Source organism: Primulina eburnea, chromosome 17 (assembly GCF_022965805.1).
Source record: "Primulina eburnea isolate SZY01 chromosome 17, ASM2296580v1, whole genome shotgun sequence".
NCBI lineage: Eukaryota > Viridiplantae > Streptophyta > Magnoliopsida > Lamiales > Gesneriaceae > Primulina > Primulina eburnea.
The window spans coordinates 4,420,027-4,445,875 of NC_133117.1; the positions used below are offsets into that span (position 1 = coordinate 4,420,027).

The 25,849-nt window shown below is 34.9% G+C and overlaps 4 protein-coding genes and 1 long non-coding RNA gene across 8 annotated transcripts; 3 read left to right on the plus strand and 2 right to left on the minus strand.

Annotated features, from left to right (window-relative positions):
* Positions 1 to 1,328: 1,328 nt before the first annotated feature.
* Positions 1,329 to 7,907, minus strand: LOC140817688 (uncharacterized). Its single transcript, XR_012114866.1, has 7 exons — positions 7,781 to 7,907; positions 2,791 to 2,970; positions 2,572 to 2,707; positions 2,375 to 2,490; positions 2,219 to 2,279; positions 2,055 to 2,117; positions 1,329 to 1,488 (listed from the first exon to the last, which is right to left on the minus strand). It is a non-coding gene; the product is annotated as an uncharacterized lncRNA (long non-coding RNA).
* On the plus strand, positions 1,486 to 3,555 carry LOC140817684 (1-aminocyclopropane-1-carboxylate oxidase 1-like). Its single transcript, XM_073177398.1, has 3 exons — positions 1,486 to 1,981; positions 2,061 to 2,284; positions 2,418 to 3,555. Exons 1-3 carry the CDS (start codon positions 1,880 to 1,882, stop codon positions 3,019 to 3,021), a joined length of 930 nt encoding a protein of 309 aa, XP_073033499.1. The 5' UTR covers positions 1,486 to 1,879; the 3' UTR covers positions 3,022 to 3,555.
* Positions 7,908 to 9,379: 1,472 nt separating the features above from the next.
* Positions 9,380 to 11,088, plus strand: LOC140817687 (tetraspanin-2-like). The gene is made up of 2 exons (XM_073177403.1): positions 9,380 to 10,038; positions 10,554 to 11,088. Exons 1-2 carry the CDS (start codon positions 9,541 to 9,543, stop codon positions 10,863 to 10,865), a joined length of 810 nt encoding a protein of 269 aa, XP_073033504.1. The 5' UTR covers positions 9,380 to 9,540; the 3' UTR covers positions 10,866 to 11,088.
* Positions 11,089 to 11,104: 16 nt separating this feature from the next.
* On the minus strand, positions 11,105 to 13,623 carry LOC140817685 (uncharacterized). 3 transcript variants are annotated; one of them, XM_073177402.1, is made up of 9 exons: positions 13,499 to 13,623; positions 13,140 to 13,214; positions 12,841 to 12,908; positions 12,567 to 12,714; positions 12,404 to 12,484; positions 12,169 to 12,255; positions 11,784 to 11,869; positions 11,459 to 11,579; positions 11,105 to 11,276 (listed from the first exon to the last, which is right to left on the minus strand). In XM_073177402.1, exons 1-9 carry the CDS (start codon positions 13,532 to 13,534, stop codon positions 11,199 to 11,201), a joined length of 780 nt encoding a protein of 259 aa, XP_073033503.1. In that variant the 5' UTR covers positions 13,535 to 13,623; the 3' UTR covers positions 11,105 to 11,198. The 3 variants fall into 3 exon arrangements, with proteins under 3 accessions (XP_073033503.1, XP_073033502.1, XP_073033501.1); XM_073177401.1 differs by having other exon boundaries at positions 13,493 to 13,549; XM_073177400.1 differs by lacking the exon at positions 13,499 to 13,623 and having other exon boundaries at positions 13,140 to 13,430.
* Positions 13,624 to 20,922: 7,299 nt separating this feature from the next.
* On the plus strand, positions 20,923 to 23,132 carry LOC140818540 (cytidine deaminase 1-like). 2 transcript variants are annotated; one of them, XM_073178531.1, is made up of 2 exons: positions 20,923 to 22,043; positions 22,432 to 23,132. In XM_073178531.1, the coding sequence occupies exons 1-2, from the start codon at positions 21,084 to 21,086 to the stop codon at positions 22,588 to 22,590; spliced, it is 1,119 nt and encodes a 372-aa protein (XP_073034632.1). In that variant the 5' UTR covers positions 20,923 to 21,083; the 3' UTR covers positions 22,591 to 23,132. The 2 variants fall into 2 exon arrangements, with proteins under 2 accessions (XP_073034632.1, XP_073034633.1); XM_073178532.1 differs by lacking the exon at positions 22,432 to 23,132 and adding an exon at positions 22,396 to 22,419 and having other exon boundaries at positions 20,927 to 22,043.
* The last annotated feature ends 2,717 nt before the right edge of the window (positions 23,133 to 25,849 follow it).

Here is a 25,849-nt window from a genome sequence, read left to right on the forward strand (position 1 = left end):
TCGCCTAGATTGAATTTCCGGTGGTTTCTCGCCTGTTTATTTGTCTCATCGGAAAATTTCCGGTGGTTTCTCGCCTGTTTATTTGTACTTTCATTTTTCAAACGTCTTACAAGAAAACTTATTTGGTCATCTTCATGTATTTTCCGAGCTAACACAACATTTGATCACTCCAAACTCTAGCCGCTATTCGACCTTTTATATCAAATATGACAAAAAAAATCATCGTACCAAGATTTATGATTCTCGATATGAATAAGGAATCATATGCTTTTCATGGGAATAAATCTACTATTGAGGTTTACATCCTGATGATTGAGGAATCTGAGGAATCTCTTTTCATGGAATAAATCGAACGATTTTTCATAATACTTCATATGTTAGATAAACGGTTAAATATAAGGTTGACAATAGTAAATGCGAATAAATATATAAATTGTAATTTTTTATTTCAAATTAAATTTTGATATATTTTTTTAATAAAAGTTAACTTCTATATTTTAAATATTAAATAATTTAAAAAATTTAATTCTAAGATTTATCGTTTTTATTCTTAAATTTTATATGTTTATGTGATATAATTAAAATTATAGTTAAAGACCTACACATTTTCTTGTTGAATCTTTTTCATACTTCAGGCTTTTTAATACTTTGTTTGACATATGTATATTAGATTAAAAATTATATATATTAGAAACCAAAAGAAATATATTAAAAAACAGATTTTGTCTATCGTAGATTATGTGATTTATGGATTTTCCTTAAAATAACTAAGCTGACAAGTCGGAGTTGGCTGTAGGAACAAGATGGTGGTGCCTTACCACACCACAGACAGACGCGCGGTTGCGTTGGTGGTGGTGCTTCAGGATTCCAAACCTATCATGCTCCATATTATGTCTTATGCGAGGTCCTACAGTCACATACATTTCTCGATGTATGGGGAAATAAACGACATTATTCTTAAATTCAATCCCCAAGCGCCCATTGGAAAAACAACTTGGATTCATTTCCCCTTAGCTGTTGCACCTCATTCAATGGCACACTGCACCTAGTTTATCCCAAACTAATGAATTAAAATGCAAGAAGCCATCAACTACAGTAAATAATACTCAACAGAAAGCATATAATAATCCCAGTTTACATGTAAAAATATGCCGGGTGGGAAGGAATCACATGAGTGTAGAATCCAATCAAACAATATGACTTGAGTAGGGATAATAAATACAATCACAGGAGTACATCCAGTAAGATTATGACTGAATGGTCTTCGTCGTTGGATCGAGCCAATGTATTTCGAAGCCATTCAACAGTTATTATGCATCGAGGGCGTATTGTCCAAGCACGTTATACTGCTACCCTGACTCATGCGCTGCGTATCCTATAAGATGGAACTTATGTTTTTCGAATAATAAGATTTTGCACTTGTACTTCATGCCGTCCGGACTTGTTGTTCGCCACTTCTGAAAGCAAAGACATCCCACAAGCAAAGATCTATGGCAGGCACACGATAGATTTGTTTGCAAGTCAAATAATTGAAAATCAACTAAAACCACATGGAGGGGGTGGTGATCTGAACATGGACTTATTTTTAACTGTTGTGATCTTCCCAATGCAACAAATAACTCTCCTTTCAGCAAGGTTTTAACTACCATTCCTTAGAATCAACTGTTCTAATATAAAAATGGTTTATTTCTCCATTACATCGAGATATGTACACTGATTACATAGATTACCTTTAGATATCGACCTACAAAAAAATGCCTACTACTCCTTCGTCGATGCCCTATATATATTCCTCCAAGTTAGAACATCTAACTCATTCAGAATCACAGTTAAAATAAGACATCCTTTCTCTGATTTTAAAAGAAGAAGAAGAAAGGAGATGGATATCCCTGTGATTGACCTCAACGGCCTCGACGGTGAGAAGAGAAGTGAAATGATGGCACTTCTCCACGAGGCTTGTGAGAAATGGGGTTTCTTTATGGTAATGAAAATGATTTACATATTATCTTCATTGGGTATTCATGCATTTCTTTCAAATTTGAGGTGTTTGCTACCTGCAGGTTGATAACCATGGAGTTGAGAAAGATCTCATGGAGAGAGTGAAGCACTTGATGAATCTGCGTTATAAAAACAATATGAAAGATGAGTTTGAGAGCTCAGAAATGGCAAAGAGATTGGAAAGCAATGGATTTATCAAGGAAAAAGATTGGGAAAGCACCTTCTTCATAAAGCATCGCCCGAGTTCTAACATCCATGAACTTACCGGCCTCTCGATAGACCTCATGTGAGTCATTAAATTAGCAAATGAACATTCAAGATTCTCTCAAAGAACAAACAAGATAGATAACATCTAACTTTATTGAAATTTTACTACCATCTCGAGTGTCATCTGGAAAATTATTGCAATTTATATGCAGAAAAACAATGGAAGAATACATCGATCAGCTAATTAAGCTGGCGGAAAAGCTTTCAGAGTTGATGTGTGAGAACCTGGGAATAGAGAAGAATCACATTATGAAGGCATTTTCAGGAAGTCAGGGAAATTATGTGGGAACAAAAGTGGCAATATACCCTCAATGCCCACGCCCTGAACTTATTAGAGGCCTTCGAGAGCATACAGATGCTGGGGGTATAATTCTCTTGCTCCAAGATGACCAAGTCCCGGGTCTCGAGTTCTTCAAAGATGGGAAATGGGTAAAAATCCCGCCTTCCAAGCAGAACAAGATATTTGTTAATATTGGTGATCAGATCGAAATATTAAGCAATGGAGTGTACAAGAGTGTTACACACCGAGTTATGGCCATGAAGGATGGTAACCGGCTCTCCATTGCCACCTTCTACAACCCTGCAGGAGATGCGATAATATCTCCGGCACCAAAGCTATTACTTCCCAATTGCATCTGCTTCCAAGATTATCTTAATCTTTATATGAAAACCAAGTTTGGAGACAAGGGTCTTCGGTTTCAGTCCCTGAAGGATTCGGTCAATGGACATCAAAGCATTCTTTCCACAGAGGACTGATAAAATTTCTTATGTCCATCAATGTAATTGTCATGTCACCCCGTGTGTGCTGTGTCACTCTTTCTCTCAGTTACCTCTTTTTTTTCTTTTTTCTCTTTTGTGGCTCAAAGTTCAAGTGAAGCTGCTGTACTCTGCTTCCTTAACTTTAACCTTAATAAAGTCAATGTTTGGGTGTTTAAGGTGTAAAGTATGAGCATGTTTGAACTCTTTAAGTGTCTTAAGATCTTCGTTTAACAGCATTCAATGCTTAATTTTTTTATCCAAGTGTCTCCAGAACTGTTGAACATTTTTCTCCTTGAGGTGTCAGAGGCAAATATTTGTAAACCAATTCTGTAGAACACTGAAAAACGTCACCAGAGTCATTTCAACATGAACTAACAGCACTGCGCTTAAATAATGATTTCCAATTCCCGTATGTACTCCACATATCTTAGCTGATAAGAGTAAAAGTCCAGGTATGGTGTACATGAAACTGAAGAGAGATTTTATTAGACCAGAGTCCAAACCCAAAGAGTAGCCTTTTAATCAAAGAGCCTTCCATCATAGCTCTGAGATTGAATTAGCTTTGTATGATATAGATGATGATAAAGCGCCGGGCTCAGATGGGTTTGGAGCAAAATTCTTTAAGAGTTGTTGGACTATTATTAAGGAGGATGTTTGTAATGCAGTTTCAGAATTCTTCTCCAGTGGAAAATTGCTAAAGCAGTGGAACCATTCCATCATAGCTCTCGTGCCAAAGAAAGTTGCACCTACTACGGTTAAAGACTATCGACCAATCTCTTGTTGCACGGTATTTTATAAGCTTATTTCTAAAATTCTTGTGAATAGGTTGACAGGGTGTTTGGGTGATCTTGTTGATGGGGCTCAAGCAGCATTTATCAAAGGGCGATCTATTGTTGATAATATTCATTTGGCCCAAGAATTGATTCGCGAGTACGCCCGTAAGCGGGTTCTCCGAGATGTATTTTGAAGGTCGACTTGGAAAAAGCTTATGACACTGTTGACTGGGGTTTTTTGCACGATTCTCTAATTTCATTAAACTTCCCCATCAGATTTGTTAAGTGGATTATGGAGTGTGTTACTACGACATCTTACTCCATTGTCATTAATGGCCATTACCATGGACACTTTCAAGGTCAGCGTGGTCTTCGCCAAGGTGACCCACTTTCCCCTCTTCTTTTTACATTATGTATTGAAGTACTGTCACGTATGCTGAAGAAAATGACCCGATCACCGAACTACACTTTTCACCCTAAATGTGCCAACTTGAGGATAACCCATTTAGCTTATGCCGATGATTTACTATTGTTTTCATATGGGGATAGACAAAGTGTTTTCATGACTATGCAATGCCTTGAAAATTTCGGAAACATGGCGGGTCTTCGCATGAACTCGTCGAAATCGAACATTTACATGGCTAGCATTGATGAGTATGTCAAGCAGGATATATTGAACTTCACGGGTTTTACCATTGGGGCTTTACCATTCAGATATTTAGGGATTCCAATTGCAGCGAAGAGGCTTTGTGCGGCGGATTACAGTGATCTCGTGAACAATGTGAATTTGAAGGTGAGTTCTTGGCCTAGAAACTCTTTATCATATGCTGGGAAAATTGAGTTGATTAGATCTATTATTCAAGGAATTGATTGCTTCTGGCTATCCATTTTACCCATTCCCAATTGTGTTCTGCATTCGATACAATCAATATGTCGCAAATTTGTTTGGCCAATGAATCACCCACCTATTGCTTGGTCAATGTTATGTAAACCACTTGTGGATGGGGGCTTGGGGTTGAAAGATTTGAAAGCTTGGAACCATGCATTGTTAGCTAAACTCTATGGAATATTCATTCAAAGAAAGATAGTCTGTGGATTAGATGGGTGAACCATGTGTATAGTTGTTTTGGAGATGTGTGGAATTGGTGTTCAAAGCAGGATGACTCGCCGTTAATCAAAAATATTCTGTGCATTAGAGATGAGATTATCAAATTCAATGGATCCACAGGCGCTGCCATTGCTCGGTTACAAAGCTGGTTTGGTACGAGTGGAGGGCTTTCTAGAGCATATAATTATTTTGTCCATTCTAAGGGATCATGGCCGTGGAAACCTATATTGGCTAAGAGTTACATTCTTCCTAAGCATCGTTTTATGCTTTGGTTGTTTGCACACTCGAAGCTCATGACTCGAGATAGAATGCCATTTCTCTCTGATCGTAGGTGCGAACTCTGCATGGAAGAAGATGAGTCCGTAGTACATTTATTCTTCAAATGCAGGATTTCAAAGCTTATATGGGACAATGTGCGAAGATGGTGGGACATGAGAAAGATTATGGGTTCACGCAACACAGTTCTTAATGCATTCAGGAATAATTACAAAGGAAACTCAGTATTGACAAAGATGAGAATTACGGCACTCTCAGCTACAGTTTACCATGTCTGGAATCTCAGAAATAATGTCTTGTTCGAAAAAGAGAAGATAAACATTGAAGCTATCCTCACCAAGATTAAAATTCACACCTACCGAAGTGTACCCGAAGCGTATATGATTTTATTGGCTACTGATTAGTAGAGTTTGAATTGCGTTTGTATGACTATTGTGGTTTTATGAATTGTGGTTATCTCCTGGGGATGCCCAGCGTATTTGTACTATAAAACTTTTTACATCTTTTAATGAATTCACTTCATTAAAAAAAAAAATCAAAGAGCCTTCCAAACTTAGCAGATGTTATTTATAATATTGGACACTCCTTCACAAACCAATGTTCATGGCAGCCCACTCTCAACGGTTTTCACTTATTCAACACGTACACACTTTAATCCAACCTATAATGTGAATAGGAACCACGTTATCCACAACGGCCACCCCTTCCTTTGTGTTCCCTATCAATGAATCTACCAACAGTACATCATAGACCCAAGAGAAGTTCAAACTCGAAAACACTGGGTGTTGGTCACTCAACAATTTCTGATGGAGCTGACATGGGATCATAATACGTTAGTCTCTTACTTTGAGTGTGTAGAACTAATGCTGATGGCAATTCATGAAGCCTGTACTGCAACAGAAATCATACTCTTCATTGTTTCATTTCGCACATGGAATCAAAACTGGTATTTATTTCAATCATAATATCAATCCTATGTTATTTTCCATAAAGCCTAATCATTACAGCCATAGATTTCTAGGTCAAGATACATCTTAAGAGGAGAAATATGGCCTCTCAAAAATAAACCTTACAGGAGGGTATTCATCACAAAAGTTTAGCAAGATAAACATGTTGGACCATACAGAACTCAATCTAGAGCTCTCCAGATAAGCATGATGGGATCACAAAGCACATGCAGAAACTTTTATTAATGCCAAGAAAGGCTACATGCCAGACAATTTTGATAATACAGATTTGGTTACGAGGGTACTAATATTCGCGACAACTGCAGTTACCAAAAGCTTGGGAGGCCCCTACAAGGGAGCACATTTCTTGACAAAGCATAAAAGGAAATTGCCAAATTTCAAAAACTTTGAATACTTCTCTGCAATTTCACATACTCGGAAATCGACTGAATCTAGAGTCAACTTAACATTAAGATTCAAGATGTTCTGAAATAAGCAAAACAAAAATTCCGTCCACACCAGTTCATCTTTAATTAGGCATCGGTGATTGGGATTTGGGAAGGCATATGAACTTCAAGGCTCCTTTATATCTGCAAAGCACTTTTTGTCACAATGAGGAAATACGAAATTACATCACAAATCAGATTGTTGACTCAATCGTTCCATGGAATCAATAGAAATAAAAGGGAATACTCAGCAGATCTCTGATGCACCTAGCAGTATTCTATTGTGGAATCCATTAGCACACGAGCCAAAGGTTCACGAAGAGCAAGAAACTTAGGAAGAATAACTGAGCATAAAATTTGACTAGGATCAAGTACATCTCCTTCATTTCCATAAGGCAAATGGGAAATTAAAACTGAAGAAGTCTCATCATCTGTATTCCATGGTGCAATCAAATTTAGAACTGCCAAAGAGTTTCATTCGTATCTGACGCAAAGTTGACGAATTTCCTTGGCCAATTCCACAGTTTGTAGCAGAATCCACATATAAAAGTCGGTGTTCAAGAGATTTTGCCACATTTTCAAATCTCAACATTAGCATCTAAAGGCTCATCAGTGGCCATTCCCTCCACATCATATTCTTCTGCCACTTCATCCAAATCCCTCTTTCTTCTCCTCGTTCAGACCAAAGTATGATTCATCTTCACGACCACCTCACACGCTAGAGGGTGTTTCAAGATTTAATTCATCCAGCGAAATAGGAAGCCAAGAAAACAATGGCTTATTGTCTCTAGCAACATCCCTAAGCCAATCCGGCACCCTTTGAAACTCGTCCTCCACATGTTCTTCTACAGAATCCAAATTCAAATGAGAAATCCATCGATAATTAGACACAGACACCAAGTCAAGAAGCTTTTCTGCAGCTTTCTTCACTCAAAAATCAAGATCTTTTCCCTCGTCCAACATAATTCTGACAATTCTACACAAGTCCTTACTGCAGAACCTCTGATAATCACACGCAAGAAATGACAAGATTCGGGCCTGAACTAAATCAAGCAGTGTTCGTATCAACATAACCCTGCTCATGAACCAATAAAAATCAACACTTTCAACAAACACACACACACGCACTAAAGAAAATGCAAAACTTCACAAAATCTAAACGCAACATCCACAGAAAACGGTAAAAAAAAAACCCATCTGGCTTACCTTTTCTCTTGATTTGGAGTAGAAGAAACAGAAAAATTAGTTCCTGTTGGCCTGAAGTAACACACCTGGAGATTTACTCAAACACATCCGTTGGATCAACGTGGCCCCTACATGTTTTCATAATAGGATCCATTTATCAAAAAGGTATTACCTACCGCGAGTGGAGCACATTCTCTCGCAATTAATTTTGTTTGGATGGAATATTTAATTTGAATAAAATCACTAAAATTGAAAATTTGTGTTTTTGTTTTGTGGCAACCACATGTGTGTGATGTGTGTGCTTAGATAGTACAAGAATCACTTTGAATTTGCACAAAACCAAATAATAGTCGAGGCTTAAGAGCATGTACAATAATGTGATGAAATTGATTACCTTATCTCATTATGATATAAGTATCACAAAAACTTTCGTGAGACGGTCTCACGGATCAATTTCGTGAGACGGAACTCCTATTTAGATCATCAATGAAAAAGTATTATTTTTATGCTAAGAGTATTACTTTTTATTGTGAATATCGTTAGGGTTGACCCGTCTTACAAATAAAATTCCATTAGACCATCTCAACACCTGCTTTATAAGTATTGATAACTACATCTCGTGTTTCTTCAGTGATAAAAGAAATTGAAATTTTAATGTTTTAGTATTCAACCATTATTTTTTTAAACACAATAAAATTGCAAATAAATATATCAAAATTTCAGACTTTTCCCATTTTTCGATTTTGCAAGGCTAAATTTGTTTCACTCAAGACCTCGTCAAATAGCAGTATCAAAACTCAAAATAATAATGTTTCTTCTTTCATGATGTGTTATTTAATATCTCTAAATTTCAGTTTTCTGAAAAACGGTAAGCGGTAGTCGGGCGGCCACCAGCCATCTAGTGCTTAGAAGACTGGCTAGATGATGCTTAGGCGGTTTTTTTTTTCACCTAAATATCTAACTTTTCTTTTCTATTTTCATATTTAATTTCTCTATATAAGATTTTAACTCAAAATCAATGATATATCATCATCTTTATCATTTATCTAATATAAATTGATCGAAAAATATGTCAAACAATCTTTTTAAAAAATAAAAAATTATATAAATAACTTTCTAATTTTACATTATAAATATTTATATAAATAATTTGTTATCTTTAATGTTTTGTTAATTAAAATTTTCAAATTAAATAAAGATATACTAAAAAAAATAAAAGAAATTTATCTAAGTTTCATCATATTCTTTATTGACAATACATGCGGTCACGGTCCATCATCAAAATTTTAGATACTTGGAGTGATCGTTTGAAGACTCCAATAATTACAGATGTTCATGAACATAGATTAACTAATAACGTAGCTCATTTTGTAGCACATGTTATTTTTCCCTGGCGTTCATTTTTTGTGTGGATGAATGATGAGTTTTGACAAGTTTTGTAATAAACTATTCCAGTCAATAAAATTACAGATCTATCGATAATATATATATATATATATATATATATATATATATATATATATTATATTCGAGTCGAAAAAAAAAATTCGTATATATAATTATGACGAAAGAAACGAATAATTAATATATTTGACTTTCAGTACACGAAATATCTTTCTCGAAAACTCTCACACTTAAGAGTGCGTATTCTGAACCTGCCACTCGCCGACCTTTGTCGGGAACATCAGAATCTCCCGAAACAAGAAAGATTTTCATCTTTTCGACAGTAAATCCGAAGCAATCCAAGCCCACTTTCCCTCACACTCAGCGCCAAGAAAATCATGGCATTGAGCAACAACATTACAGCAATCCTGAACTTCGTGGCCTTGATGTGCTCGATCCCGATAATGGCCTCCGGCATATGGCTGGCTTCCAAGACGGACAACGAGTGCATCCACTGGCTCCGGTGGCCGCTGATCTTCATCGGGATCGCGTTCTTGCTGGTGTCCCTTACTGGGTTCGTGGGGGCGTACTGGAAGAAGGAGGGGCTTCTGGGCGTGTACTTGGTGTGCATGGCTATACTTATCGTGGGGCTTCTCGTGCTGATTGTGCTTGCTTTCATCGTCACGCGCCCCGATGGCGCGTACTCCGTGCCTGGGGTGGGGTTCCGGGAGTACAGGCTGGAGGGCTTCTCGTCTTGGCTGAGGGATCATGTTACGGGGAGTGATAGCTGGGGGAAGATAAGGGCTTGTTTGCAGGATACCCAAACATGCCCTAAGCTAGCCCAGGAGTATGTTTCTGCTGCTGATTTCTTTGCTGCTCATCTCTCTCCTATTCAGGTGAAAAAAAAAGTTTTTGATTTTTCTTGGAGTTTATTCAAATGCAAAATCTGTAAAATATTAACTTTTTAAGGATTACACGAGAAGAAAATTTGAAATATAGGCTGTTCAAGTATTCCATAATTGTCTGTATTTACTCTGTTTTTTGGGGGCCACATTCTCTTAATGGAATCCCTTTTTCCTGTCCCTTCTTAGTTTGATTGGAGTTTGATTATGGGATCGAATTCCAGCCTGTAATCTTGTTTGTTTTTCGTCATTTTTTAGTTCAGTAATACTGCCATCTACGACACTAATCTTATTTCCATTTCTGATTAGCGACTGACAAATGTTGGGCTATAAGTGCAATTTGTTAATAAGAAATGACGTAAAATCTTCTACATTTTACATAAAAAGGTGTCCCATATGCGCTAATGATGTAAATCCGACATCATATTTCTTGATTTCACTTTAATTACCACGAACAAGAGAAGTAGATCCACACACATAACTTGTGCATATTTTCTTTCTTACTACAGTCAGGGTGCTGTAAGCCTCCAATGGTTTGCGGATTCCAATACTCGAACCCCATAACGTGGATCGGGCCATCGAATGCTGCAGCAGCATCTGACTGCATTATTTGGAACAATGATCCCAGCCAGTTGTGCTACAACTGCGATTCTTGCAAAGCTGGTTTACTAGGGAGCTTGAGACATACATGGAGGAAAGTGAACATTATACTAATTATCACAGTGGTGGTTCTGATATGGGTTTATCTCATAGCTTGCAGCGCATACAAGAATGCTCAAACCGAAGAACTTTTTCGCCGATACAAACAGGGCTGGGCTTAATAAAAGGTGTGTCCAAACTAAGATTTCCGCTCTTTAGAACTTGTGTTTTGTAGTAGCTTTTCAGTACCTTTTTTTCTTTATGGGCATTGTATGTATTCTTTGTGGTTTGTTTTGTGCTGTGAAGTATAAAACTTTAATGGAAACCATAAAAGGAAAAGTAAAATGTAAAGGTGGAGCCTCCATCACATGTTCATATTCTATAAAAGTTGTTGCAGTAACTACTCCATGGCTACAATCGAAGTCGAAAAATGATCTTCTTATTGCAATTTTATGTGTAAGATGTTTACATATACTCACCAGCCAGCTTACTCAAAACTTATTTGGTTTACAACGTCAGGCGATTGCTAGTTTTCTTGAGTACACGACGTACATTGGATCAGTTCGACCAGGGTTTGGAGATATATCCACAGCCTGAAAAGAATTACATTAAAATGATGTTATCATTGTTTACCTGAACATAATGACCATCGAAACCATGTCAGTGGTAAAGATATCATAATGTCCTGAATATAGACTATAGCGTTAAATCCTAAAAATCACCGGAAATTGATGTATTCTTGAATCAGTGAGACCAGAAATCAATGGAACATTACCTTAGGTGGCTCAAAACCTCCGGCATAATGGAAATAAGCACCAACTATCATTGCATGATCAGCATCTCCAGTTGATGTCCATATTGAGATTGCCTTTGTCCAGAAACAGCGATTCGAGAAGCTTATGGTGCAAGAATAATACACAAACTTAGATGGAATCTACAAAGAGAAGGTTGCAAGCTAAATGTATTTGAAATTATAAGACACATTTAAACAACCACAAACAATAACAGCACTATAAAGCTCGGAGCTTAATATCATCAAGAATTTCTTGCTACTTACGTTCTGGTGCAGTTTATACTTTCATAAATCAATTTACTCTCACCTCATAATGGCAAGTCCGCCTGGTTTAAGGATCCGGGACATCTCCTTGAAAACGTCGAGAGGCTTCGTAAGGTAGTCGACACTAACCTGTGACACAAATTGACATCCTAAACGTTACTGTAAATCAAAAGCTATCAAAAAAGCTTGCAATATAAAAAAAAATGAATGGAATGAGCTTTGTATGCCATACTACACGAATCACTTTATGTAGAGTAAGTAACCTTAAAGGTATAGGTACCATGTATGTTTCATAAAGTACTCGCTCTACTCACACACATATGGATGCATGATACATCCAATGATTAAACTCTAAAACACTGTTTCTTCCGATGTAAAATGGATCGAATCATGTTGCCATAACCGGTTAATCTGTTGATGAAACATACCACATTTGTAATAACATCGAAGGCGTTGTCTTCAAAGGGGAGTTTAGGATTGACATTTAAATCTTGCACAACATACTCTGTCAAGACCTACAGAGATACCGATGGAAGCAAATGAATTCTTTGATTAATGGCAAGCGTTTGGTATGAAACAGATCAAGCGAAGATGCGTTTAATCAGTATATAATTAGATGAACAGTATAAATTCAACTGCAAGAATCTATGATATGGAGCTCACTGGATTTTTCTTTAGCTCTTGTTCATTCAATCCCATTCCCACTATCCTGGATTGCTTATATCCTTTAGGATAATGACTGACCTAGATTAAATATAAGAATCGTGTTACGGTGGTGCAATGGTTTTAGCAAAGAGAATGAAGTTTAAGGCAAGATAAGACTCACCCAACTGCTGCACATGTCAAGAACAGCTACTCCCGGAGTATCACTTGGCGGAAAATTCGTCGAGTAGTACTTGGTGAGAGCAGCAATGGCCGGATCGTCAATATGAGTCACAAAACGTGGATTATCATAGAACACAGTATCTGGTGACCTGGAAAACACAAATTTTCTTCATCAAATATTTGTACGAATCATGTAAAATAAAACAGAGCATATGAACCCGAAATGGTGTTCGAAGTGTGATACAAGAAAACAAACGGATTCCTCGAGACTTTACTCATCAAAACGCAGAAAATCCTCTTCCTTGAAGGGAAATTTCTCTGGCCATTCCACATTCTCCAACACCTAAGTTGGAAGAAAGCGATACACCATGATCAATATTCACAAACATGAAGCCATCACCAATGAATTAGAAAAGGGAACATCTCAACCAGCATCTTCACACAAAATGCAAAGAAAAATCAAGACTCAATAACTCAAAAACCAAACAAATGAGAAACCCAATTCAAGAAAAACCCAACTTCTTAAACCAAGAAAGACTTCGAAATCTAAAGAAATTGTTTTAAAAAATCTGACCTTTTCGATAGCACCCTTCTGCCTGGCCGAAGCAATGAAAGATTTAGAGGCAAGATTCCCAGCCATGTTCATGAGCTGCGAAAAAAATGGCAATCCAGCAGTAATCAAAACCCTACGAGATGCTTTAAATCCATTAATTCTCGCTGAAAATTGAGGAACAGAGATGAAAGTAAATGCGGGTAGGCAAGAAAAATTAACGCCCGCTAAATTTCTTGGCCTATACTGCAGTCTGATGCCCAACATACTAGCCATCTCTCTGTTTTACTACAGTATTATCACTATTATTATTATAGTCACATGCAAATTAAAGCCCACGCTTCATCTTCTCAGTGAAGTCTGTGGATAAGACTTACGATTACCTGAAACAACACATGGGAACGTAAAATACCAATCATCTTCGTTTTTTACAGCTGATTTCACATGAGATTTTGGGAATTTTTCGGGTCTTTTTGGTGGTAAGAATGCTGTTACGTGGCCATCTTCCTTTCATTTATTAAAATTTTTAAATATTACAAAGTTTAAAATCCTACATTTAATATTTAGTTGGAAAATTTCATATGTATTGTCATAACTATTATATTTTCTTTCTAGTTTTTGATAATTTTAAATGAGAATGTTCCTAGAACATTCATATCAACGTTGTGTCGGATCAAAACATTTAATAGTGAGTTTTTGTAAGATGATCTTACGAATCTTTATTTATGAAACAGATCAATTTTACCGATATTTACAAAAAAAATACTCTCTACATTTGGTTTGGAGGATAAAATAAACTAATGATTAGTATATAAATGATAAAAGAAATTATTGTGATAGAAATGTAATATATAATGTAAAATTGTATTATGTTTGGTATGATTTTTAAGTTAGATAATGTTGAATTTTTTGATGAAATGACAAAATTGCCTTTTTTTTCCTTCTTTACTCCGGCGGCGGCGGCGACGGTGTGTTGGTCGGCAGAGACGGTGGTCGGGCGGCCGGCTGCGGCGGTGGTCGGCCATCAGTAGGCGGCGGTCGGCCGGAGGTGGTCGACCGACGGCGGCGGCTACGGTATTCCTGCGGTCGGCCGGCTGTAGGCAGCGACGACGGTCGGGCGGTGGTCGGTCGTGGCGGTGAATTTGGATATAAGAGAATGGTAAAATTGGAAAAATATGATGAATTAAGAGTTGGATAAATAATTTTAGGGGATGGGGAGTGATTATTTTATCACACCTTATACAACCTAATCATTTATAGGAGGGATTGAGTTAATTAAAAAAAATCGTACCAAACGCTTGACTAGGTGGGTTTAACAATCATAAACCCACCTAATCTCATGAACCAAACGCCCCCTTAGTATAAAAAGTAATAATTTTGCATGGATGACCCAAATAAGATATATATCTCACAAAATACGACTCGTAAGATCGTCTCACACAAGTTTTTGCCAACATTTAAATATATGTTGACTTCATTGCCAATGGAGATATATATCTCTTTTTTTTTTGTTACACTGTTATTGGTAAAAATTTGTGTGAGACGGTCTCACGGGTCGTATTTGTGAGACGGATCTCTTATTTGGGTCATCCATGAAAAAGTATTACTTTTTATACTAAGAGTATTACTTTTTATTGTGAATATGGATAGAGTTGACTCGTCTTACAAATTATGATTCGTGAGACGGTCTCACATGAGACTTGCTCTATACGTCTGTTTCAAATAATATCCTCTAAACTATCATTTCTAGATCGAAATCTACCATATCGCTTCAATGTAAATAATCACGTAGCATCTCTTCAAAATACTATACATAATATCTTTATTTATACTCTATTTTTTATATTTATACAAAAATCAACAACAAACTAATCCAATTAACATTTCAAGTTCGAATTTAAATGAAAATTGTATGGAAAAAAAATGAAAATTTTAACTCAAATTGGGCTTGTATACCACCACCTTAAAAATTCATGTCAATTTATTTCTTCCGAGTTTCAGTGAACAAACAGGGGTGAGAAAAAATTCTTCCGCTCAACCAAATAGGTCGATTTTCACTATTGAAATTGAACAAACGAAAACGAAAAAGTAAAAAAACGGTTATCTCCATCGGTAACTGAAATAACCGGTTTTTTGGGTAAAAAAAATATTTTGCTTTCCAAGTTATTGTTTTTTAAATCAAGATTTCTATTTTTTTTATTATATAATATATACTATTTCTTGAAAAATATAACATATGAATGTGACAATTTCCTTATTAAATCTGGATCATACCAAAATAAAAAGGCAAGGCCCAAACAAATTTTATAATTCAGGCCCTAAAAATATTTTTACAAAAATTAAAATAAAAAATAATTCTGTTTAACCGATAATCCGAAACCGAAACCGAAACCGAATCGATTTTACCGAAATAACCAATATTGTTTTTGCTAACAAGTGGATAGTTGGTCTCAAATTTCAGTTGCCTCTCATTTAAGAGCCCATTCAGTAAGCAAGTATGATTAAAAAAAACCACTAAACAATTTTAGGAAAGAAAAATATTTGAAATTTAGAGAACTATTTTTTCTTTTAAAAAAAATTTTCAACTCCTAAATTAGACGATAATAGCCCCCATCTTCCCTATCCACCTCCGAATCACAGGGTTAAGCCCAAAATTTTTCTTGCATAAAATTAAAATTTCTCATTTTTAAAAAAAAATTAAAATATTTCTTAGTAAAATTTTATTAATATATGCACCGGTTTCAGTAATATATATATATATACACACACAAAAACTCATGTGAAACGATCTCACGGATTAATTTTGTGAGATAAAAATTCTATTTAGGTCACTCATGAAAAAAAAATATTTATTATTATCCGTCTCTCAAAATACATACTCATATTTGATATTTTATTTATAGATTTGTAAAGCATACGTAATGTTCGATCTATTTTTTAATTTAAAAGTTTTGAGTTGTATTATTATTATTATTATTATTATTATTATTATTATTATTATTATTATTATTATTACTATCGGATAAAGAGTAACAAGAAGTCGATCCTCCAACATATTTCACGTGTTTATTTATCAATAACCCCGTTAGGTGAGAGAATCACGTGTACTTGTCAAGTAAATTTGAAGAATTATACTCAAATGGAATTTGTACAAAATCCAAGTATTCAACACCTAAAACGAACACGAGGGCAGGTAAAGTGAGGGTTCCACCAGAAGTCTTTTTCTAATTGAGTTTTACAAGGCAAAGCAAATGCTATAAAAATTATGGCAAAAACTTGTGTGAGACGGTCTCACGGGTTGTATTTGTGAGACGGATCTCTTATTTGGATCATCCATGAAAAGGTATTACTTTTTAAGCTCAGAGTATTACTTTTTATTGTGAATATGGATAGGGTTGATCCGTCTCACGGATTAAGATCCGTGAGACGGTCTCACATGAGACCCACTCAAAAATTATAAGTCATGATCATGGAATCAAAAATCGTTATTTTCGTGTGTGTACTGATAAACTCGTGGACGAAAGTTCGTAAAATGTAAATCACGTTAGTCAGACAAACCGTACAGAGCAAACTCCATGCAACATGCTGACTCAAGAAAATGTCGGTAAGAGATCATTGATTAAACCCTGACCAAGTTCATTGACTTGGACATCATGTCATGAACTTAAATATATTAAATTTAATTCAAGACAAGTCTCTGATTGCATATTGATAATAACCTCTGAAAAGAATCAGTTCCTTGCTAATCTGATCATTGATTAAACTCTCACCAATTTCACTGACTCGGACATCCTGTCATGAACTTAAATATATTAAATTTTATTGGGTATAATAATTGTCCTTACTTGATAGAGCGATCGAACCGTGGTGTTTGAGTTGTTGTGCGGTTTAAAAGATTTGAGTTGCACCATTATCACTAGCTATAGCTTTTGGTAAAGCGACAAGCGCTCGGTACTACAAATTTAATTCAACACAAGTGTCTCTAATTGCATATTGATAATAACCTCTAAAAAGAATCAGTTCCTTGCTAATCTGATCATTAATTAAAATGTTCATCAACTTTACTGACTCGAACATCTTATCATTAACTTAATTATATTAAATTTAATTCAACACAAGTGTCTCTAATTGTATATTGACGATAACCACAAAAAAGAATCAGTTCCTTGCTAAAGCTTGCTTCAATTCTATCTGGAATAATTACAACATAGCTCGTCAACATCAATCAATTATTGGGATGTAATAGGCCACATAAATTTCATACATTTTTTTTTACATAATTACATAAAAATCATATAAGAATTCCATACTATATACTAAGAAAATTTAAAAAATCGTCATATAATCATTCAAAATTACACCTTAGTGTAAAAAATCTAGCAACATATCGGCGTGATGGAGAAAACCGGATTAAATGAGCGAAAACCCAATTTTTTTGTACTGGGATTGAGTTTTTCTTCGAACGATTTTCCTAATTTTCCGTACGTAATATGTATGATTTTGGTATTTTATAATTCAACAAATATTTATTTAAATTATAAATATATGTCATTTGCAATAGCATAGCGAGTGAGTTTCATGTGAGACCGTCTCACGGATCTTAATCTGTGAAACGGGTCAACCCTACTCATATTCACAATAGAAAGTAATACTCTTAGCATGAAAAGTAATATTTTTTCATTGATGACCCAAATAAGAGACTCGTCTTACAGATATGATCCGTAAGATCGTCTCACATAAGTTTTTGCAGTAGCATAGTTCCCTCGAATTGAATTGCTTGGTTATGTTGCCAATACGCATCTTATTGACAATAAACAAAGGTTTCCCATGACGTGGAAGCTTATCTCCTCTGTTATTCCATTTTATATCTTTTATTCAATTATTTTTTGTTTTAATTTTCTATTTTGTTATTATATGTATTAAATATTTTGAAGTTTTTATTTTATAATAATTTATTTTTAGTATTACTTAAATAATAATAATAATAATAATAATAATAATAATAATAATAATAATAATAATAATAAACGGAACCAAATTTTGTAATTTAACAAGTTTTAAATATATATTTTTTATTTCTTGCAATTTGTTGACCAGATTCATTGACGTGCTCAGGCCAAATTTTCCCTTCTGGAAAAAATTTATGAATGCCATTTTCTCTACGTTGTCCTAATTGAAAATTTAGTAACATTCGAACTTGAAATCAAATATACAAAACTGCACCGAGTGCTTACTGTTTTACCAAAAACTATAGTTATTGGTAATGGTGCAACTCAAATCTTTTAAACCGCACAACAGTTCAAGCACTATAGTTCGATCGCTCTGCCAAGCAAGAACAATATTGCACCCGACAAAAAGACATGATTTGGTTCGATTCATTCACAAATTTGGATCCCCAAACATAGAGTTAAACATATTTCCTATACTTTGATTCCACATTTGAATTTAGTTCAAATAAACTAATTATATATATGTCACAAACATCAAATATTTTTACACAAAAAACTAATCACGGCACGATTCAATTTCGTGATACAGATATCTTATCCGATTTGATTAATTAAAAAATATTATTTTTTATGAAAAAAATTATATTTCACTCTAGATATAGACCTAATCAACCCGTATTATGGATAAAGATATGTATATCATCTTACAAAAATCTTACTCATATTATCATTGTTGAGTGAGTATAATGTGAGACCGTCTCACGGATCTTAATATGTGAGACGAGTCAATCCTACCGATATTCACAATAAAAGTAATACCCTTAGCATAAAAAATAATATTTTTTCACGGATATCTCAAATAAGAGATCCATCTCACAACTACGATCCGTGAGATCGTCTCACACGAATTTTTGTCATCATTGTTTATGGGGAAATACTAAACAAGATAGAAAATAAAGATAATAAATAAATATCATAAAGCTAGCTTTCATTACTAAGAATCTTCCTAAGTCATTAAAATATTTAAAGAAAATCAGATAAAACATTCTATTATCGAAAATGATAATAAAAGTTAGTTAGAGGTAATCCGACAAAAGAACTTGGATAGTCAATGTTGTTTGCTATCATAAACAAATTTAAAAATTCATAATATATTGAGTGTAATTTCTTACGAAATTTACTATTTCTGTTTTAATGAAATATAATATTATTTTCATGAGAAATTACACAATATCAAGGAATTGATTTTGCTTCACTCCCGTTGGTTTGGTTTTATTTTGGATTAAACATATTTAATATAACTCAAAACAATATATATATATATATATATATATATATATATATATATATATATATATATATATATATATTTCCGTGAGATAGGTAAATTTGATTCATATTTAAAGTGAAAAATAATAATTTTAGTATAAAACTAATATTTTTCATGAATTTGGTCGGGTTAAAGATATATTTAATAAAATTGACATGTGAAACCGTCTCACATGAGTTGTTGGATAAAATTTTTTTTTTATGTAGAATAACTTTTTTTATAAAAAATATAGATATTATATTAAAATTTAAAACTAGTTTTTATAATAAATTATTTATATTACAAGTGAGATGATCCTTACAAATATCAAAAGTATAAATAAGTACAAAAAATATTTTATTGAAATATGATTGTTATGAATGAGATATAAATTTGGCACAAATAAGTTTGTATAATATTTTTTTGAGTAAAGTTCATGTGAAACGATCTCAAAGATTTATATATGTTAGACGGTCTCAAGGATTTATATCTGTGAAACGGTTGACTTGGTTCATATATACAAATAAAAGAAATATTTTTGGAATACAAAATATACTTTTAATGAACCGACTCGAGTGAGAGATTTATCTCACAAAATTGACCCATGAAACATTATCGTAAAAATTTTTGTGATTTAATTTTTATCAAATTGAGATGTAACTATATTTTCTCTTTTGATATTTAAAAATATTTCAAAATTTTACTTTACATCTCATATAAATTTATGTCTTCATAATTTTTGTTTTCTATGTTATCGAAATTGAGTTTCGATCATATATATTTCAATTTTTGATAATTTTAATTTTTTTTAAATTTAAAATACTAACGTGACACTATACACTCCACTATTACGTTAGTATCAAATTAACTTCACCTAGGCTCTACACCACCCCAAGTCATAAAAATATTTAAAAAAAAAATTAAAAAGGTTAAAACTTAAATTTAACAACATAAAATATTAAAATGAAAAAGAGACTAATATAAATAACCCAAACTAGAATTTTCTATTGGAATTAATAGCAATAATATCAAGTTATTACTTGTGTTTCCTACGTAAAAACGAGAGAGGATACAGAAATGCATGAGAAAGTTGGCAAACCTTGGCTTTTGGATTTCAATTAAAATATTTTATATCGATAATAAAAGAAATCGAAGTACTTACAAATTGTGTTTAAATTGATAGTCTATTACAAATAATATAAAAACTCTTATAAAATTATCTCACGATTTAGTTTTATGAGACATATGTTCTATCAATAAAAAATATTTTTTATATCAAAATTATTAGTTTTATGAATTGATTCTGTCTCACGAATATAGATCTATGAGACCGTTTCAGAGAAGAGTTACTATGAAAATGAAGGCCAAAAATTATTTAACAAGATAATGTTTTTCATCCAACCTTCTAAATATATACGTGAGATATGTCGATCAAATCTATATTTATCATAAAAAATAATATTATTTCATATATTGAAATCTAAAAAAATAATAATGAAATAAAAATTTTAAAAAAGGGGACCAAATTACGTGATGTATGAACACCAATTCCAATTGTAAAAGAACTCCACCAGCTGAAAATGGAAAATCCTATAAATACCACCACCTTCACACCATGGCTACTCCCCCACTCCAACAATTCTTCAAGACCCAATCTTTCTCCCCGAATCCTCCAAAATTTATTCAGAAAATCATTGCAAGCAATTGTCCATGGATTCCAAGGTATCCCAATTCGTTACAGATGCTTCAGAAGCAGAATCCATGGCCAAATCCTTGAGCCTTCCATCTGTGCAGCACCTTCTTCCCCACCTCGTCAACTCTGCCCAGTCATTAGCTCGCCCACCCATCTCCAACTTCCATGTCGGCGCCGTAGGACTCGGTTCCGACGGCCGTGTGTTCTTCGGCGTCAATCTTGAATTTCCTGGGGTGCCGTTGCATCACTCCGTGCACGCGGAGCAGTTTCTTATCACCAATCTTGCGGTCCACCGCTGCCCTCGTCTCCTCTCGCTTGCCGTCTCTGCGGCACCCTGTGGCCACTGCCGGCAATTCTTGCAGGAGCTCCGCCTCTCCTCCTCCTTGAAAATCCACATCACCGCCGATTCGGAAGATTGTACAGAAAATCTTGAATTGAACGGTGGGCTTAAAGATCTCACCTTCAAGCCCTTGCCAGAAATTCTACCGAATCCGTTCGGCCCGCATGATTTGCTGGATCAAGAAACTCCTCTTCTCCTTGAATCCCATCACAATCGGTTGGATCTGTCAACAATAAATGATGCGTCAAACCCGAGAAATCGTTGCGATGGGAATTCGAATGTGGGAAAATTGAGTAATGACAATGGTGAAAAACACGATCTTCACGAAGCCCGGTTGAGAAAATCGGCGTTGGAAGCTGCTAACAGTGCATATGCTCCCTACAGCGGTTGCCCGTCTGGGGTGGCGCTGATGGATTGTGAAGGGAAAGTGTACAGGGGTTCTTACATCGAGTCTGCAGCGTATAATCCGAGTCTAGGTCCGGTGCAGGCGGCATTGGTGGCATATGTGGCGGGAGGTGTCGGTGGCTATGAGAGGATTGTGGCGGCGGTATTAGTGGAGAAGGAGGTGGCTAAAGTGAGGCAGGAGGATACCGCGAGAATGATCTTGAAGGCGATTTCGCCCAAGTGTGAGCTCAAGGTATTCTATTGCCACTCGGCCAAGAATTGATGTAAAAAGATTCCTTGCTATCCAACAAATTCATCTTTAGTCACTCGAGGTTATGATTTTGCTACTGTAGATTTCAACCTGCAAAATGATTGATCTCAACGCTAAGTTAACGAATGAAGTGAAATTTGTGAACGAATATGTACAAATACTTCTCTATGATGAGTTCATGAATGAATAATTACACTTCTCCTATTTGAATCCATGTTTTCTTTACTTTTCTTTTGCAACTTGTATCTATCTGTGTACCAGTTTTTTTTTTTCTACAATTGTGCATTTATTCTACTGTTCTTATCAACCAAGAGTTCTGGTGAAACTTTTCTAGCCATGCTGAAAATGATTGTTTGTTCTGGGGATGAAGGGCTATCTCGAGAAGTTGTTGAGGCCGATGGTTTGCAGTGTGAATTTGTGGTGGAGCAGCCGCAGAGGGGATCGGAAGTCCGAGACGCACCCAAAAATTATATCGAGGGGGCGGCTCAATACATCTGAGGAAACAAAACTAGTAGTTTTGAAAAGATAACATTCTAAGTTTCAAAATTTTTTCGCTTGAGTGTAGCCGATTGCCCCCATGTATCCCCGTTGGATCAGGTTCCCTGTAAGCCGTGAAGATATCAACATAGCTAGAAATATGGGGGTTAGACCTCGAATAAAGGGATGTATGTGGTGCCGGGATTGGCCGTGGATAGAGCCACCTTATTGACCGGCATGGAAAGATCAATTTTACATGCATTCGATTAGTTTCAATCCTTTTGTTATAATGAAAGGGGGAAAAAGACTAGCATTTAACGAAATGGAAGTACTGATGCTCCTCACAAAGGCTGCCGAGACCATTCTTGCGAACCATGAAGGTCAGTGCGGACTCGAACACGAAGAATGATCCATCTTCGAAAAAGATCCTTTAATTCTTGTACTGTAAGTGAGCTTCCATTCAATCGATGTTCATTGATGCTTGATCTCGTTTTTTCTCTTGCACTATCCAGCTGTTTCTTATTGGAGAGATACATTTCAAAAAGGAGTTACCATCATTGTCTCTAATAATTCTTCAATTATTGTTGTTATTGTTGGTGGAGATTGAGCTTTCTGAGTTGGATTTCCACCCTGTTTTAAAGTCAAATGTCTACATATATGTAATGTCGATTCGATCTTATGCATAAACATGATGAAAATATGAGTTTAAGTCGTCGTTTTCGAGTGGATTGGAGATCTCTTTTCCCGCAGTTTGTAAGATTCGGTATTGGCCAAACAAAGTGGAATTTTTTTAAACATCTTTTGATGGTGCACATCAAATATTTGTCAAAGCCACCGTATGATGGAAATAGTTGAACTGATCCTTGTTCATGGTTTGGTCTGGCCTTTGAAGTTGTGCCCTACATATCAATTAGGTTAAGGATAGTACTAGGGGTGATCAAATTTTTTTACTAACCGTCCGAACCGCCCGAACCGAATTGTACCGCACCGTGTTTCATAATATTTTATAAAAACCGCGATTAAAAATATTAATCATAAACCGCACCGCATACGCGGTTCGGTTATTTTTTTGGTCAAAAACCGCACCAAACCGCACCGCCGAAATCGTTTGTCATAATATTAGGCCTAAAATTATAATAATTTGTAAATAACATATTTTTATAAATAAGTCATCATTCATTATATCACAACTCTATTCAAAATTATTATTTTTACAAATAAAACTTATCTTTTTCTTAATTATTCTTCAAATTAGTCTTTTATTAAATATTTATTTCTTTTGTTACAATATTTTGTTTGAAGTTTGAAAGTAAAAAAAAAGATAAAATATTATAAATGTCATTTTTGTTGTGAATGTGTTGTGTTGTTAAATTATTACCTTGGTTTTGAATCTTGATTATTGTTTTATCTATTTTGATTTTTATATGTTTTGTACTATATTTTATATTTGAAGACAATATATTGTTGTTATTTTCAAATAAATTAGAATATATGTTCTAATATTTTAATTTTCATTTAAAAAACCGTAAACCGACCGCAACCGCTTGAAACCGCTCAAAATCGCAAGGCTAATTTTTCATGTAAAATCGCAATTAATTTTTCAAAATACTAACCGACCGCATATGGCAATTCGGTTTGAATTTTTTCAAAATAACCGCAAAACCGCACCGTGATCACCCCTAGATAGTACCACGTGAACGCTTATTTCCACATGTAGCGTCTATTGAAAAAATAGTGGCAAAAACTTGTGTGAGACGGTCTTACGGGTTGTATTTGTGAGACAGATCTCTTATTTGGGTCATCCACGAAGAAGTATTATTTTTTATGCTAAAAATTTTACTTTTTATTGCGAATATGGGTAGGGTAGACCCGTCTCACAAATTAAGATATGTGAGACGCTCTCACTGTCTCACATGAGACCCACTCAAAAATAGTGGACCTCACATATATTGATAAACGAAATTTTCGAATATATTTTTAAGACATTATCATATTCCCTAAGAGTAGCATCTCATTAACCGTCTTTTCATATTGTTGTTACTATTCTTTGTAGACATCATGTTATAATATGCTCGCATGATTTATTTTTCATTTGTTGCTGGTATACTACTACGTACGAAGCAAGTTGAGGCTAGGGATGTTAATTCGGACTAGGGATGGCAATGTGTCGGGATGGGGGCGGGTTTGTCGTTACCATCCCCATCCTCGAATTCCATCCCCACCCCCATCCCCGCCCCGATCCCCGCTTTTTCGGGTTCGGGGAATCCCCAAACCCGAAACTTCGGGGTCAACTTCACATCCCCTTCCCCATCCCCGTTTCAATAATATTAATATGACAAGACAATGACGAATTCGAAGATTTTTTCTCAAACCAAAAGTTATTATTATCTATAATTATTAGAGATAATATTAATATTAATATCAATATTAATAATAATAAGATTATTAATATTTTAAAAAATAATAATATTATTATATTGTTAATGTTAATAATACTATTATTTTATTATTGATATTATTTCCGGGGCGAGAGGATTTAAAAAAATCTCCATCCCCGAACCCAAACCCGAAAAAATCGGGGATCCCCATCCCCGTTTCAGGTTTTTCCCGCGGGGCCCCAAACCCAGGGGGAAAGTTGCCTTCCCTAATTCGGACTGGAAATAATTTCACCAAAAATCTGAACCGAAAACAGAACCAAATTTTGCTGTTTAGTTTTGTTAAAAGCCAAAATATTTGCGGTTGAGTAGGTCTCTTGAAAAACGATCTCACGAATATTTATCTGTGAGACGGGTCAACACTACCGATATTCACAATAAAAAGTAATATTTTTTCATGAATGACCTAAATAAGAGATTCGTCTCACAAAATATGACCCGTGAAACCGTCTCAAACAAGTTTTTGACTCTGCAGTTTAACTGAATTTCTATTTTTTCAGTGTCTTTATTTATATTTATTAATAAAAATATATAAATAAATATAATGATTTTAAAATAAATAAAAATCAGTTTTCCGTACGGTTCAATTAACCGAGCCAAAAAAAAATGAAATTTTTTAAAACTAAAACCGAATTTAACCGATCCGAACGATCTAGTTCAAGCTCAGTACCAATCAGAGACCTTATTCGTTCCAGAGGCCATCGGGGACAATGTAGTAGGAAATTTTAAAATGATGATTGGATGGAAGTATTTGAAACTATGAATTCCAAATTCATTTGTTCGTTTGTATGAATTTTTGTTGTGTGGATTTGGAATCCACTCTGACCCTAATCCATGTGAGAAAATTATAATTTGAGTCTTGTAACTTGCTTTGTT